This window comes from Capsicum annuum, unplaced genomic scaffold, assembly GCF_002878395.1.
Source record: "Capsicum annuum cultivar UCD-10X-F1 unplaced genomic scaffold, UCD10Xv1.1 ctg3492, whole genome shotgun sequence".
NCBI classification, from domain to species: Eukaryota; Viridiplantae; Streptophyta; class Magnoliopsida; order Solanales; family Solanaceae; genus Capsicum; species Capsicum annuum.
The window spans coordinates 2,134-20,882 of NW_025841800.1; the positions used below are offsets into that span (position 1 = coordinate 2,134).

At 31.9% G+C, this 18,749-nt stretch overlaps 1 protein-coding gene across 1 annotated transcript; it reads left to right on the plus strand.

Moving 5' to 3' along the window:
• Positions 1-1,459: 1,459 nt before the first annotated feature.
• Positions 1,460-2,965, plus strand: LOC107846596. Its single transcript, XM_047403141.1, has 3 exons — positions 1,460-1,614; positions 1,699-2,248; positions 2,636-2,965. The coding sequence occupies exons 1-3, from the start codon at positions 1,460-1,462 to the stop codon at positions 2,963-2,965; spliced, it is 1,035 nt and encodes a 344-aa protein (XP_047259097.1).
• Positions 2,966-18,749: the final 15,784 nt, after the last annotated feature.

Consider the following 18,749-nt stretch of genomic DNA (forward strand, 5'->3'; position numbering starts at 1 on the left):
AAATTTGCTTTTCGAAATTTCGTCTAATTCAACCGTGTTTTTATGTTCAACCATTGCTGTTGTTCATATGAAATTCTACAGTATCTTCTTCGAATTCAACATCAATTTCAAAATGAAGCATTAATTTCTTTGAATCAAATCCAATTATAGATTCTTCCATTCAAATTATTCGAATTCAACTATCAGTTGAAAATCACATGTTATTGTTGTTTAACGTACATAATCATTAAGTATTTCTGGTTGGATTTTTTGTTTTAGCCATTACTGATGCTTCTATTTAGTTTCGATTTTTAATCAAAGCAGGAGGAAATTCAACATATATAACAAAAACCTTCAGAATTGAAATTTTTCGTTGCAAAAATTCAGTTTATTAATTGTTTCAGTTTTTTAGATTTCATTGATCGACTATTTATTTCAGTATTGGTTGTTGTTATTTTGATCGATTTAACAATTGAGAAAATTGTAAAGCTTTGTAGTATATTTTCAGAGTTTTGTATAATCGATTATGAAAATAAGTTAAACAAATTTCGAGTTGAATTTGATTCAATTATTTTATGAAAATTATTACTCAATGAATGATTGAATTGAGCTGCTGAATGTGATGAAATTCTATTCACACAGTTTAAAATTTAATTTAGGTATGTTTCATATGTATTTTTTGATATATTTAATGATAACACTACATATGTATTTTTGAACAGCTTAATGTTAACATTGCATATGTATTTTTTGGTTTTCTTGTCGAAATTTGATAGTATAACTATTTTTGCTGATAATATACTTCATACAAGTTTTTCTTCGATTCGATTCAATAGTTTTTGTATTTGGATTAATAGTTTTTTTTTGTGTTTGTATTTTACGTTAACCAAATTTTGTATAAATGTTTTTTTTAATGGAGATGTTGGCTGTGTAAGTTTGTTTGCAGTTAAAGCTGAAAAGTGTTTGTTTTAACAAGTTATAATTTGACAACATGTTTATATTTGTTTATTTTTTGGTTAAATCAAGTAGAAATGGGAAGCATACCAGTGCTTGTGAAGCACTCTGGTCGGTGGACGTATAAAAAAACTACAAAGAATATATCACTGATGCTATACTTTTGAGCACATCAGCAACATTTATTGAGTTGCAGGATGAATTGGCATCTCACTTAAGTGTGGATTTAACAAGGAAACGTATTCTAGTGGAATATCAAACTACTACTAATGCAGGGCAGATAGAAATACATAATGATATGGGTTTAAAGGTGTTTATATTTCATAAAAAGCAGCTATAAGACATGAATTATCTTCCTTTATATGTAAGCATTTTGGAGAAAGTTGTAGGGAGCAACGTGGCTAGTTCTTCTATGTGTGTTGCTGAAAGAATAACCAATTGTGACAACATTTAAACACTGATAAATACAACAAATGAAGAATCTTTGGTGGTTTGTGAAGATACACAAGCATTAGATGTATTTGAAATGGATATTGTGGAGTTGATTATCTCAGATCCACATCACAAACATGTTGAGGAAGACCAGGCTTACTTGAGAAATATTTTTTTGAATTTAGTCATGAAGGAATATTCAATTAGAGAGAAGTTTCAAACGCGAAGTAAAAGGTCAAGTAAGAAAACGTACGTACATTTTATATCACTCTATTGTTGTTTAATATTAGTTTGGATATGTATTTTCAAAATACTAAATTATGTGGGATGCAGGTATATGTTGTTTTGCAAATCAAGAAAATGCGAGTTTTTAATGCGTGCATCAGGAACGGGAGAAACTGGAATGTTTAGGATAAGAGAATTCAGACCTCAACATACATGCCCGGTGAAGGACAAGATCTATCTAAAGGTGCATGCTACTAGTATGTTGATAGGTGGTATTGTTAAACAAAAATTCAAGAACCACAAAAGAAAATACAGTGCAACAGAAATTAGAAATGATATGAAGGAAGATTTTGGTATGGATCTGACATGCACTTTATGTTGGAGGGCGAAAGAAAGAGCGTTAGAAGAGTTGAGGGGTAAGCCATCAGCATCTTATGGGAAACTGCCATCATACTTATATGTACTGAATACTACCTATCTAGAGGCACATATAAGAATGAAGAAGACAGATGAGAATGAGTTCTTGTATGTATTTATCGCTCTAAATGCATTCATTAAGGGATTCGATCATTATAGGCCGATCGTAGTTGTTGATGCTAGTCATCTGAGAGGAATGTATACTGGGGAATTTGTAACAGCATGTACAATGGTGGAGCAGGTTAGTATGAATTTGTAATAATTATATTGTAAAACTTTTTATATGTTTTGTATTTCTGCGTATCACCTGAAAATACATATCTCCACTAGATATATACATATCTGTATAAAATTACCTAGAGTTTCAAAGTTTCATGAATTAAAACATTTAAAAATGATTATGTTTTATAGTTATGTGTGTCTAAATTTTATTAAATGTAATTGATACCATTTATTTGATAAAATATACAGTTTTAATTACCTGTATATATAATAAATACATATGCAGTTCCTATATGTATTTTTATTTTACTGCGCATAATTATTTTGTTTATACAGGTCATATATTCCCGCTGACATATGGTGTGATTGATTCTGAAATGATGCATCATGGACGTGGTTCTTTTAGAATCTAAAGAAAGCGTACGGGGAAAGACAAAACATGTGTGTTGTTTCTGATAGGAATTCAAGCATCATAAAGGCTGTTAGCGATGTGTACAACGATATTGCACATTATGCATGTATGTGGCATCTATGGGGGAATGTTAAAAAACTTTACAGAAAGTCACATGATGCATTGTCGGAGATATTTTATGTAATGGCCAAATCATATTCAAAGTCAGATTTTCAAATATTAATGGAAAAAGTTGAGATAGTTGATATTAGGGTGAAGAATTATTTGGAATTGGTTGGTTACGAAAAGTGGGCTAGGTCCTATGCAACAGTTAACCGAGGGTGATCTTTGACTTCAAACATTGCGGAGTCAATAAATGGGGTACTTGTATCAGCTAGAGAACTGACAATTTATGACTTTCTTGAGAAGGTTCGATTATTGTTTGTAAAATGAAACTGCGAAAATAGCCAACAGGCTTCATATACCTTCACATCACTCATTGAAAAGTTTTATGACATACTCAAAGAGAACGAGGCTTTGTGTACTCATATGACAGTATGACTTTTTACATTTTTGAAATTTATACTTCTGAAAAAAATAATTAATAGAATAACTTCCATTAAGTCCTAAATGAATGGAAACAGTTAAAAAAAACTAAAAAGTTAATTAAGAAAAATATTATGTACTCTGCATATGTATTTTTACTCTGTATGTGTATTTTTTCTGAAAAATGCTGGTGTGCTTACAACATATCGTATAAATATGAATTTCATCTTTTTGTAGCATATCATTAAACTTTTTATTTTTGTATCAGGTTGTACCATCCATAGAATATGTTTATACGATACACGACAAACAAAAACACTACATTGTTTACCTCAAAGAAAAAAAATGTTCATGTAATTCATTTCAACTAGATCAGATACCATGTGCACATGCTTGTGCGGTGTTGGAGAAAAAGAATTTTGAGAAGGGGCCAGACTGTTGTGATTTGTTTAAACCAAAAATTGTTTTGAAAACATATGATATTCCCATCTACCTGTTGCCACACAAAGATGACTGGCTAATTCCAGAGAGCGTACTTGATGAAATAATACTACCTCCAAAATACAAAAGACCTCCAGGAAGATCTGTGAATAAGGATTGTGGAAAATCAGGCCGGTATATGTTTGGAAAGAAGAACATCAACTCATGTAGTGGTTGTGGGGCTAAGGATCACAATAGCCATTCCTGTAGGAAATATCGAAAATGAAACATTTCTCTTTCCGTATTATTGCTTAAAATTTTATTTTCATTTTTTATAAACTTGAACTATTTTTTTAATCATCATTTGACAAGTGAACACAGTTAATTCTGAATTCTCATATGTATATGTTGAAAGATCTTAACATTGCATATGTATTTTGCAGTTCATATGTATTTTTAGCATTGAATATACTTTTTAGATTAAAGTTGGTAACTTTGATTAATCAAACACTTATTTGATTCGTAATTGTTTATTGATTTAGCCACATATGACATATTTTGCAAATCTATGTTTGAATTTCAAAATCTTAGCGCAGCATATGTGTTTATATGATAAAAATATATTTAAATATATAATACATATGTATTTTTAATAAAAAATATTAACACTGCATATGTATTTATGTAAAATAAAATCTCACCATAAATTACAGAATTGTATTAAAAGTTCAAAATTATCTTTCATTTCAGTTTTCATTTATAATCATATTAATTGAACGCATATCAAAATTAATATTAGTTATGAACAATATGTATTTTAGAAAAACTTATTATTAACACTGCATATGTATTTTTATGCTAAATTTTATTTATAATGCTTACATATTTTTTAGCAAAATATGAACACTGCATATGTATTTTCTAATATTGCATATGTATTTTAACATAACATTGGCATTTTTAAACTATAAATTTCAGATATATTTTTGGAATGCTTAGGCATAACATTGCATATGTATTTTTCTCATCTGAAAACAATACATATGTATTTATTAGGCATAAAAATTTCTGCATATGTATTTTAAGCATAATATGAACAATACATATGTATTTTTTTTTACAAAATCACACAGTAAAATGAAGAACAGCATAAAGGACTCGTATTAAACTTGAATTAGTACTATTATAACCTACAATTAGAACCACTTCAAAACATCAAAATTAGTTTGTATAATCAGTACCTACATCCATAAACCAGCGTCTAAACTGTATAAAGTAATCAATCCATTATCCATCGTACATCAAAAACTTCAGTTACACTAATTATTCTACTTTGCCTTGGAGCCCTCAAAGGTGCTTCGACATCACTATGAACATTTACATCTTGCTTTATGGTCCCATAATCCCATAAAAGTGCAGCATATCTTGTACAAGTGCATTGGGGTCGAACTCATTCGCAAGAACTTTTTGACCATAAGAAAGTCACTCCGCATATGCAACCATATAGACACCACAATCCCTACAAAAACAATAAAAAGAAACACATATGTGCTTTAATATATATTTTACAAACATAAAATTTTGTTATATGTAAATTAAATAACTTACAAGCTTCTGCTCAGTTGTTGAGGCAAACTCTCTTGAAATAACACATCAAACATATCTGAGGAGTCTTTGTCTTTGTATCTTGGATGGTTTTCAACATGAATTTCTTTCTTAACGTAGAAATCACAATGTTTGAGACACAATGAGATAGTCACAACTAATTTCTCAATGACATCAAAAACAGCCAAATAATGACCAGATGATTCATATGAATCATATAGGAATATGCACCTCTCTGAGAAAGATTAAATTGCTAGCACCCACGATGTTTTTCCTTTATATTTACTGGAATATAAATGTCTTTCACTGTATGCCATGGCACAACAGCATGCATACGGAACCCATTTATGTATTATTAAGATGTGCCACATGTTCTCCCGCCGTAAGGTTTTCAGCATCCGCATAATAAACATCATGAACAGATCTAATTATGTTCATAAAATTGTAATTTACTGTGCTGAATTTGTAAGACCTGTTGGGGTCATACTTTGACTGCTTCCTCAAGCAGTAGAAGCAAACATCAATATGCTACAGTAAGTAAGAACACAAATTTTAGATAATTCAAACTATTTGTATACTAAATTTAGCATGTGTATGTAATATAAAAATACATATGTAAGTTAAAGTGTATCACATCCTTTCTTATATAATAAAAAATTACATAAAAAAATACTTATTTGCACCCGCATATGTATTTACTGTCATAATATGTAGTTTAATTAGTACTATAAATGTAAAAAAAAATATTTTAAAATCGAGTCGGTCCATGACTGATCAGGGAACCCCATTGAGTAGAATCAGTTTTTATCTTTAACAGTCTCAATTTCGAAATGCATAATTGGAATGGTTGATTTCCCCCTTTTGTAATGATCTGCATTTCCCTTTCTATTTTTTTTGTTAATCAGTATATGTTAAATCATGAGAACATAATGTAATTTTTTTTTTAAAAAACTTAAAACAGTTCAATAGAAATACCTTTTAGCATAAACTTTGAGAAGGTCTTCAGAAATTCAATCCATGAACTTGTTGACAATCTTCGTATCCATAATCCCATCAATCGAATGATAAACAAATGGACGTTTCTGTGGAAATATACGTATGTGCCCTTCCGAGCTCTCTACATAGTTATTTAATACAAAAAGATAATTACTAAAAATTATTTGCATAACATGTTACATTGTAAACTAAATATATAACTAATTGTACTTACCGGCAGCTGAATCAAATTTCATCGTGCATGGTGACTCTTTGAATTTGGATCGTCGCCTAATCCTTAACTTAGGAATAGGAGTTTGAAGTTCACGATTAGCAGAGGGATGAAAAATGATGCTTTTACTACTGTATACATTCAAACTAGGAAGCAAGTCATCAGAGATTGTGTCTTGTGAATCAGGCAAAACTGTTTCATCCCTTTGTTCATCAGTGGATAATTCTTGTATTTTAGGAGTTGTCATAATCTGCTTCTCCGTACCAAGATCAACCTCTTCGTGCATGTCTGCTTTAGAGCTTGATCCAACGTTCTCTTTGTTTTTCTTCAAAAATGAAAAACAGTTTATTTTTTTATGTCAAAAATAACCCACATAACCTCAGATATATTCATAATACATACCTGACAATAATCTTGAACAACAGATTCAGACTTTTTATCATTAAAATGTTCATCGATTTGTTCTTCTTCAGAAGTTGCCAATGGATGTCTCGTGATGCTCTCTCTTCGGTACGTATTAAGACTTGGTAATAACTCATCTGGATTGTAAACTGCAAATCAGACAAATTTGTATCATCCAATTTCTCATCAGTGATCTGTAATAGAAATGAAAGAAAATATATAATTGTCTTATGGATTGTTATGATTTTTACATCACATAAACTAAAGTTCAATTCATTATACATACTCGATCATCATGATGAACAATCTTCTCAGAAAGATTATAATCCAAATTTATACTTTGGAGAAGCTCATCAGGGATTAAATGTTGAGAATCAATTTCAATGTTTGTTTTATCTGGATGCAAATCAGTGCACCCCTTGCAAACAAGCAAAAAAAAAATTAAACCAACTTCAAACAAAAATCCAGTTGTATATGTTTATACAGGACTATATATAAAATAACATATAACTGCACAAAAAAAGTAATTACATTTGTGCACTCAAAATAATAATCATATTTTAATTATTTTTTTTTACCCTTGTACCATCCTGATTCTCATCCAAATTCTGATCAACAGTAGGACTGAATTGTTGTGGTGATGTTTCAACACCAGCATAATCCATCTGTTGCGCTTCAACCTCTGTATCTTCATGTTGTAGCTACAAGTATAATTTGAATAAACTACTATTATTTGATTTCACTTAATATGTATATACCAACCCATTAAAAACACATAGTGTTGAAAAATACATTTCTTGACACACTGTATATGTATTTTGTAATACATTTCATATGTATTTTTTGAAAATCAACTCATATGCATTTTTTGAATAGACTACATATGTATTTTTAGCAATATACTGCATATGTATTTTTTTACAAACTCTGGATATGTATTTATCAAAATACATTTCTTGACACACTGCATATGTATTTTTTTTATTACATTTCATATGTATTTTTTTTTATATCAAATCATATGTATTTTTTGTATAAACTTCATATGTATTTTTAGCAATATACTGCATATATATTTTTTTAATACTGTGGATATATAATAATAAAACTTTTACCTTGCTATGTTCAATTGCTTTGACCATTTTTTTGAACTTTTTCTTCACTAATTGACGAATTCGAGTAAACTCTTCACGAACTCCTTTAAACTCTTGATGAACCTATATTCATACAAATTCAGTAAACACATATTTTTAAATGTAAAACAAATATTTGATAAAAAAAATTACCTCTTCGCGGAATGCATCAAAAACTTTCTTAGAAATAAATGTTTCTTTCTCAACATGACTCTCACGCTTTGACACGACTACTTCCTCTACATGACTATCTGCCTTTTACTGTACCTGAGGAAAAATAACCCTAATTGTTTGCTTCCCTTCCTTCGTTTTTGAAGAAGAAGCCTGTCGTGTTGGAATTGGCTTGAAGACTGGTGTCTTCATTACAACAGCCTTGGCAGCACGATGAGGTGGAGTCCTCATTTTGGTATGCACGTCAACAATATTGAATTGCTTTTTCCCTGAAGGTTTCTTCGCTACTGGGATTGATGAATCCACCTTCTGTTTCTTCTTTGAACGTTCATTGATCTTCTTTGGTGGTGGATCCTGGAAGTCATCGTTAGAATCAACTGAACGTTCATCTTCAGTTACATCCTTCTGTGGTATTTCAAGCTTTGCCAGTTCTATTTCAGTTGGCTCTATGTTCTTAAATACAACCTACGAATATGTTAAATAATATGTTAAACAATTGAAAATGAAAAAGAATATATGTATACAATACAATACATATCAATGCATATATATTTGTTCACAACAAACCTTGCCATTGTCCTTGAACATAGCATTCATCAAAAACTCATATCGTGGACGAGGTGCAATCATCTTCCAATTTAATAATAAAAAAATTTGATTCTCAACCTTCAATGCAATCTTTGGTGGGACATTTGACCAACACTCATATAACCACACTTGAATAGCCAGTGACATTCCCTGAATCAAATAAAATTTTCCCCCAGCTTTCAGCCGGTTGTTCAAACTTCTATCCAAATCTTCAAAAGATAAAGAACCCCATGAAAAATTCTTATATCTACCACTATCTACCAAATCAAAATGAAGACGGGGTATAACAACAGTGTCAATGTTAGACAACATAAATGAATGTAGGAAATACAAAATTGTAAATTTCTCAGCATCCTCATCATCGTTCTTCCCCCCATACTTTCTCCTTGAATGCTAGAAATAGTTGCCTTTTCTGTATAGTTTTTGCCCCATTGAAATACTCTTCAATCATCCTATTTGATACGCCCTCATCAAAAATAAAGTTATACCTATTAGACACACAATTCAATCTAGTTATGATAGCAAATTTCATGGGAGTAAAACTAAGAGTGGTGCCATTAGCACAGATCATAATCCCAGAAGAAGAAGTATCCTTCACCTCTAGCGTCATAATGCATCTGCACAACTGTGCTTGCACTACACACTGCTTCTTCTTCATAAAATAGCCAAAAATGTTATTCTCACAAAAGTTTTTAAACTGTTCCTTGTTTAAAATTGGGCGTATGCTTCCATAAATATCATTGTCACTGTACGAGCACATGTGCGGTGCAAATCTTGAAAGTTTTTTGACAAGAATATTTTGTCCCGCATCACTTATGTAAAACTACCACTTCTTAATCTGTAAATAAAATTCAATCAAACAAAAAAAATATATAACATGCATATATATTTCAGATGATTAAAATGCATATGTATTTTGATCAAATCATAACTGCAACCAACATTGAAAAATACATATCAAATGTACTAAAAATACATATAGACAATAGACTGTTATGGTAGTTAAACTAAAATAACATGCATATGTATTTTGACCATATAAAAAATACAACAAACACTGAAAAATACACATACTCAAAAATGCGTATCAGCTACACTAAAAATACATATAGGTCAAAATTATTCAGATGTACTAAAAATATGTATCAACTATACAAAAAATACATATCACCTATACTAGAAAAATATATATCCAAATACTATTCATGAGTAGTTAATTCAACAATATATTTTCACATAATCCCTAAATATCATCATAACAGAAAATACATAATTACTTGAACACAAAAAAATAATACATTTACAAACAAAAAAAATACCTCTTTCTCACTTTCTTCTTCAGATTTATCATAAGATTTGTCAACATCGTCTTTAATTTCTTTAGATTTTCTTTTCTTCTCGTACCGTTTTTTAGTTTTTTGCTCCTTTGGAGAAGGAGTTTTCTTCAACCCTTTTTTTTTAAATTTATGTCATCTTCACTTCGTCGTTGCGAAACTTCGACCTAATCTCTTTCGATCTACCAGATTTCCTCAACTGTAAAGGATTTGAAACAACAGTAACTAAATCTTCTTGAGTTAACCCAAGACTAAAAGATGGTGCATCATACACTAATTTCTTATTCCTTGTACCACTGTTTATAGGTGTTTTTGCAGTGTGTTCATCCATTAAAACACAAAATCCTAAAAAATTAAATTTTCGATGAATTAAAGTAGAAAAAAAATTAAAACGCTCACATGTAAAATGTGATTAATAATTACCTGAACTAAGCAAATCCTTATCATAGATCATGCAAGAATCGTTCAAAATGCAATAAGATTGAGGAGAGAGTGACGGTTAATGGCGGAAAAATAGAAAAAAGAAATTTAAATTAAGGAAAGATAAAGAAGGAGGAGTGAAAAGGGAGATTTTATCACAGTAAAAAATTTATTCAGCAAAAAAATAGGAACCACTTAAAATAATACTACATATGTTAAAGAATTTAATTAGGAAAAAATGTTGCTATTTTTTGTAATTAAGTATTTAAGTATGTTAACATATGTATTTTATCCTTATTTTATTAATGAATATTGAAATTGCTAAATACAAGATAAATAACTTCAGACTGTCTCAACTTTTTATTTTCAAAAGAATGAACTTTACACACAAAGTTAAAAATTTAAATTACTTCTACTGATCATTGGTTGCCGCATTATTAATTTTTTTGTGGTACAGCAACAAAATTTCTACAGAGAAGTGATACTGATATAAAATTCATATTAATTACAGCCAATTGTTTACATTTTCACGCTATGTTAAATCCATGAGTGGATATATTAATTAAAGTAAAAAAAAGGGAAAAACATACAAACTTAAGATCATAATTAAGATAATAACAATAATTTTACAAAATTAAATTTCAGAGCAAAAGTAACATTATTTGTTTGGTACGATGCCAGACAGGCGTGTTTAAAGTTACCAACTTGTCCTATTTTCACTCTACCATTTTATCTCTTGCCTTTACCACTTTCTCTTTTATTAATATTTTCAAATAGCTCCTATTTTTCAAATTTTTCTTTCAATTTCTTACTTTTTTTTAACGTTTTTCTCACCCTATAGATAAAGATTGTGCCCAATAAAATCAGGTAACTATTAATTTATAGTTATTGCATGTTATGTCTTCCCCAAATTCATTATATTTTGTATATTATTTTTTGTTCACCATTATTATTGTCGCTTTTTTTGAGCTATTTGATTTTATGATTGTGGAAGTCTGCTCTAATGGCAGAACGCACCATATAAAATATCAAATAGAGGTATACCACCTATAAATTTAGTTTCTGATAACCCTTCATCCTTTAGTATTGGACTATCTCAAGATGAAATTGTTATAGTGGGTTCTATGTCTAAACATTTGAAGAAATTAGTGGACATCAAAGACATGAGGTCGAAGCATCACAACGATCCAAAAAAGATAACTAAAATTCTGAAATAAAAAGGATTGAAAAAAGTTTCATCTCTAACCCCCCCCCCCCCCCCCCCCCCCAAAAAAAAATAAAAAAAATAAAAAATAGAGTAAAAAAGAAAGCAAAACAAATCGGTGAAACAAACAAAATTTCAAGTCCCGATATTGAAAGCTCATCTGAAGATGATTCAGATGAAGACAAAGAAGAAGAGGTATTTGTATATGTAATTATCACGAGTGTGTATTTTATAAATGTATTTAGCTAATAGGTACTCATTTGTACATATATACAAATCCTGTTTTATATATATACATGTTAAGTCATGTACATGTATTTGTATTTTTTGTATATATATATGTAGATTCAAATGCATTTTTTGTACAATTTTTGTTTGTATTTGAACTGTTCTATGTTCATTACAGTGTACCATATGTATTTATTGTATTTTTATATTTTAAGATATTTATTTTTTATATTTGAATACTTATATGTATATGTAATAGAGATTTTATATCCTATATGTATAAATATATACATATGTGTCAGATAAGTATTTTGTACTTCCTCCATTTAAAAAAGAATGACCTACTTTGACTTGGCACAAAGTTTAAGAAAATAAAGAAGACTTTTGAATCTTGTGGCCTTAAATCAAAGTTATGTCAAATGTATCAAAATGCCCTTTAATCTTGTGGTCCTAAACATGCTATGTGGAAAGTTGAAACTAAAATATTGCCAAAAAAGGAAAGGGGTCATTCTTTTTGAAACGGACTAAAAAGGAAAGTAGATCATTCTTTTTGAAACGGAGGGAGTATATACATATGTTGATCTATATGTATTTTTGTACATTGTTAGGTGTTTATTTGGACTGTTTTGTGACATTTTAGAGTGTAACATATTTATTTAATATATTTTACGGTGTAAAATTTTTATTTTGTATATCTTGAATATATAAACGTATATATATGTGGTTGTTCATTGTTGAAATAGAGATTAATGTTCCGTACGTGTCTCTCTATATACACACACACATATATGGGACATATATGTATTTTACATATTTTAGATATGCATATGTAATATAATTTGTAATATGCATATACCTAGTATATGTCTTTAAATTATACAAATTATATTCTAATTTATTACTAAGTGTATTTGTAAGAACTGTGGATTATATATGGTTACATATGCGGAGTGTCTTACTTATTGGGAAGACGTTCCTTCAATTGAGTTTAAGCCCAACTTGCTTCGTACAAGATATGCTTCACTTGTGTAGGATTATGGTTTAAGATAACAAGAAGCTGATGCTCAAAGTAATGACGAAGCACACCAATGGGGCCTGTTAGGGAAATTAGAATGACAGACGATACAAAAGTTCTTGAAGTTTGATGATTTTATATTTGTATTTTGTATTTAACAACATCAAACTGTAGGTTGATAGTGATGTAGTTGGATAGGTGTTAAGTTTCAAATCTTACTTTCATGTTTCATTTGAAAAGTTATTTGAACTTGACAGTTATGTAATTGTATTTTGAAGAATGGTATGTCGAATTGAATGAAAGGTTTTCATTGTCGTTTTATAATGAATATTTGTCCTGTTTTGAATTTGTGCATTAATTAGTGATTAAACAGGTTTATGTTTCGATATTACATATGTATTTGTCATAATTCATACATTCAACAACCAATAAAATAGTAGGATGCCGGGGTAGGGGCAAGGGACATGGTACATGACCATTTAAAACTTAGTCTTGAATTGTATAGCTTTCACCATCATCTATTTACCCATTGACTATATGGATTTCGTACTCCCCAACCGGTTGGGAACCAGTCCATGTTGGCCACACGTACTGAGATTTGACAAAATTTATCAATAGACTTTAGTCACCATACATATTTTCCTCATGGTAAGGACTACCCTCATTTTGAGGATACTATCTGGTCGTCCAGTTAAGTTACGACATTCCTATGCCGGCTAACATAGGTTTTAAGTGTTGGTCACGAGGACTTATGCCTTCACGGTAAAGCTATATAATTTCTTTTATATCCCAATTAAAATATTTTTCACATAGCTTTCATCATAGTCGTTCATTAGTCATATTCATATTGGTATCGTCATACCATGACTTGCAAGCCGTTCATATCATGTCAAGAAAATATTATCATAAACATTATCAACTCCTTAATCCCATCATACAAAATCATGCTCATATTCATCATTAAATTGCAAAAGAATCTCAAAGCAAGACATAAAATTCAACACTTTTGATACTTCGAGAAAATGGGGTGTCATCTCTGTTCACTTCTCAATTCAAAGCTTTTTCAAAGGACTTAAAACTCATAGTTTCAATCATTTATAACATTCAATATTTCAAGACTTATATAATGCAATGCATCTTTTCAATCATGTTATTTAAATCACTAAAACCCAACACAAGTGGTTATAAATAGTTTATAAGAAAAGGAAAAAAAATCAATATTTAATATTTGCAATGTCAATTCTTAAACCCAGCTTTGAAGCATCAATAAAACAAGTAAAATGATAACAAAATCCACACTTTAGGATAGTAATTAAAATAGGGAGTGTTCAACATGACTTTTTGATGAAATACCTTGCCGAAGATAGGAAGTTTTGAACCTTAAGCCTTGAAACCGTAACCTTTCTCTTCTAGTTGCTTTTTTGAAGGAGAACTAACTCTTTTTAGGGATTTCTCTTGAATTTGGGGCTTATAAACGTATTAAAGTAAAGAAGGATGGCTTAATTTGAGTAAAAGGATGTAAATACCCCTATTTACGATTTAAAATGACATCCCATCAATGAAAGTGAAAGGGGTCGTAGCGCGAAGGCCTAGCCTCGCGAGGCCTAGAACGAAGGTGAAGCGGTAAGCCTTTGCTTGTCCCCTCGAGGTGCGGAGCCATCAACATAAGCCCTCCATGATGCACGACCTCGTTTTGATCCCCAAACCTCCCCATTGCACTCAAACTCTTCCCACAATGTTTTATGCTTAGTTTGGGGGTCACATATGCTCATTTTAAACTTGTTTTAGACCCTATAACACCCGGGGTGTTACATTATCCCCTTTAGAATCATTTATCCCCAAATGAGAGATTAGGATACCCTTAGTATGATATAAGAAAAAACATAGAGGGAGTCAAGAATAGACTCGAAATGCATTAAGAGAAAATATAAGGTTCGTACCTCAATCACTTTTGCGCAATGTTGAAAACTAGAACAAATATTTAGCTTTCATATCCTCTTTCGATTCTCATGTAGCCTCTTCTACCTTTTGGTTTCTCCATAATACCTTTACTGAAGCTATGTCCTTATTCCATAATTTTAAAACTTGCCTATCTAGGATTTTGATAGGAATTTCCTCATACGATAGAGAATCCTTCACCCCAATTTCCTCAATGGGTACTACCAAGAAATGATAACCTACACATTTCTTTAGCATAGAGGCATGAAAGACAGGATGGACTGAGTCCAAGTTTGCCGGTAAGATCAATTCATAAGTAACTCTTCCAATTCTTCTCAAAATTTGATAAGAACCAATATAATGGGGATTGAGCTTCCTCTTCTTCCTAAATTTCATGAATCTTTTCATAGGAGAAACCTTCAAGAACACCTAATCATCAACTCCCTTTGCCTTACATGCACATAAGACTTTTGGTGACTCAGAGTAGTCTAAGTCTTTATTGAATTACCTTCACTTTCTCCGTCGCTTGATATTACAAGTCATGACCAAACAACCTAGTCTCACCCACCTCAAACCATTCAATCGGAGACCTATACCTCCCACCATAAAGAGTCTCAATTGGGGCCATTTAAATGCTCAAAAGATAACTATTGTTATAAGCGAACTCGATAATTGATAAATGATCAACCCAATTACTTTAAAGTAAATTACATAGGCCCTTAGTATATCCTCCATGCTCTGAATAGTATGCTCCTCTTGTCCATCCGTTTGAGGGTGGAAAACAGTTCCAAGGTTCACCTGAGTACCCAACATTTTTGAAAAAACACAAGAAATATAAAGAAAATTGCGTACCTCAGTTAGAAATAATCGACATCGGGGCCCCACGCAACTTGACTATCTCTTAAATGACCAATTTGGCATAATCCTCTCCTAAGTAATTATTCCTCACAGGCAAGAAATGAGCAGACTTAGTCATTCTATCCATAATGACCCAAACTGAATCATACTGATTTCGAGACTGCGGAAGATCAGTAACAAAATCCATATTAATCATTTCCCATATCCATATGGGTAAAGCTCTCTCTTGAGAAGTAATACCTGGCCTTAAATGCTCGACCTTAACTTGTTGACAAACCATACACTTGACATGAAAATTTGCCACATCCCTCTTCATATTATTCCACCCATAGATTTCCTTTAAGTCATGAGACGTCTTTGTCGAACCTGGATGTACCATATACCTGGACACATGAACTTTGATCTAAATCCTCTTCCATAACCCATCTACATCATGAACATTTAACCTCTCTTGATACCTGAGAATACCATCTCCCCCAATCTCGAAAGCCATCACTTTTTGATAACCCACATCATTTTTGATTTGTATATGAATGGGATCCATAACCTCATCCCCAAGAGATGATTTAACCACTTATTAAACGATTACTCCTCTATCTTTGGAGTCCAAAAGGTAAATTTACAAATTAACCAGCCGGTGAATGTCTTTCACCAATCCTTTTTTTCCTCCTTAATGTGAGACAAAATCCCCATGAACAACCTGCTAAGAGAATCAACAACAACATTAGCTTTACCTGGGTGGTAGTGCAGGCTTATGTCATAGTCCTTAAGAAGTTCGATCCACTGTCTCTACCTTTTTTCGTGTGCACACGTAGTGCAAGCTCTTATGGTCTGAGTAAATATCCACATACACCCCATATAAATAGTGAAGCCAAATTTTTAAAGAAAAGACCATAACCACCAACTCTAGATCATGAGGGTTATTTCTCTCATGAACCTTAAGCTGTCTGGAAGCATAAGCTACAACCTTATCGTGCTACATCAAGAAATAATCCTGCCTCACACGGGACTCTTCATAATACACAACAAACCCCTCAGTATCCTCGGGTAGGGTCTAAATAGGAGTAGAAGTCAACTTATCCTTTAAATTCTCAAAATTTCCCTCACAAGCATCTGGCCACAAAAACCTTACCTTTTTTATTCAACCTTATAAACGGAGCAACGATAGACGAGAAACTCTCCAAAGATATCCTTTAGTAACCTTTCAAGCCTAAGAAGTTCCTAATGTCGGTTGGGGTGGTGGGTCTAGGACACTTCTTAACAACCTTAATCTTTTATGGATCCACTTCAATTCCTTTACTAGACACAAGATACCCAAGAAAAGTCACAACAATTAGCCAAAATTCACACTTAGAAAATTTTGCATACAATTTTTGATCTTTAAGGGTCTACAATACCATTTAGAGGTGATTGACATGATCCTCCTCACTTTTGGAGTACATCAAGATATCATCAATAAAGACTATGACAAACAAATCCAAAAATTGTCTGAACACCCAATTCAAAAGATCCATGAAAGCAACTGGAGCATTAATCAACCTAAAGGACATAACCAAGAACTTATAATGGACATAACGGGTACGGAAATCAGTCTTGGAAATATCAACCTCACTAATCTTTCATTGATGATAGCACTAACGAAGATCTATTTTAGAGAAACACTTAGCACCTTGAAGTTGACCAAAGAGGTCGTCAATCCTAGAAAGAGGGTACTTGTTTTTCATAGTGACCTTATTTAGCTGGCGATAGTATATACATATTTGATGAGACCTATCTTTCTTCTACACAAAAAGCACAGGGGTACTCCAAGGAGACACACTAGGACAAATGAAACCCTCAAAGAGGTCCTTTAATTTGTCCTTTAGTTCTTTTAGCTCTGCTGGAGACAACCTATAAGGAGTAATGAAAATGGGATGAGTATCTACCAGAAGATCAATCCTAAAGTGTATTTATCTATCGAGAGGAATCCTAGGAAAGTCATTGAGAAAAACTTTAAAGAACTCATTAACCACAGAGACAGACTACAAGGTGGGACCTTCAGAGTTAGAATCCTTGACCCAAACTAAGTGGTACGAACTCCCTTTGGATATCAGCTTTTGATCTCTAAGATAAGAAACAAACCTTTCTTTTGGCACTAAGGAACTTCCCTTCCATTTTATAACTGGTTTGTTAGGAAAATAAAAAGTGACCTTTTGGGTCCCACAATCCAGAGAAACGTAGAATGAATGAAGCTAATCCATCCCTAAAATTACATCAAAATCCACCATATTAAGTTCTATTAAGTCTATGAACGCCTTCCTATGAAAGATGGACCCGACACAATCCCTATACACTTTTCTAGCGATAATAGACTCACTCACTGGGGTAGAAACTAAAAAAGGGTTGGGAATACTTTCAGAATCAAAATCAAAGTGTACAACCACATACGAAGTCACAGAAATAGGGTTGAACCAGGATCCAACAAGACATGAACATCATTCGAGAAAAGATGTAACGTATCAGTGAAAACATCGGGTGATTCCGTGTATTCCTGATGAGTAGAAAGTTCATAAAGGCTATTTCAGCCATTTCCTGTCCTAGAAGTGGTGCCCTTAGCTGTAGGAGACTAGGTAGTGGCAACCAAAACATTATTAGACTAGTCGCCACCTTAGATGACGAGTGATCTTGCTGAATATAACCTGGTTGACCACATCTATAGCACACATTACTTCCACTGCAGCTGAAACTACGATAAAACTTCCTTCAAATGCGGCAAGAGAGGGCTAACTGTGCTACACTAGACTAAGAGTTAGCACCTTATGCCCTAGGACCATTGCTAAATTGAAAATGATGATCAGCTGAAGGCTTAGGAATAAGAGCACTAGCTGACGAATAAGAATTTCCAGTTCCTTTTTTTAGGCCAATGCCTTCCCTCTTTTCCACTCTTCTGCTGACTCACACCCAGCTCTGCATACTTAAACTTCTTACTGTGCCTTTCTTCCACCTCCGCCTATTTCTTTTTCTCATACTCCACCTACTATATATAAACTATCAACCAAGATATATCCAAGTCGTTATCAG

Bases quoted from the DNA above. Each gene is read 5' to 3' on its own strand.
- LOC107846596 (XM_047403141.1), top strand. From the start codon at position 1,460: ATGGATATTGTGGAGTTGATTATCTCAGATCCACATCACAAACATGTT. The intron at 1,615-1,698 runs GTACGTACATTT...TGTGGGATGCAG, and splicing joins AAAAGGTCAAGTAAGAAAAC to GTATATGTTGTTTTGCAAAT. The intron at 2,249-2,635 runs GTTAGTATGAAT...TGGTTCTTTTAG, and splicing joins CATGTACAATGGTGGAGCAG to AATCTAAAGAAAGCGTACGG.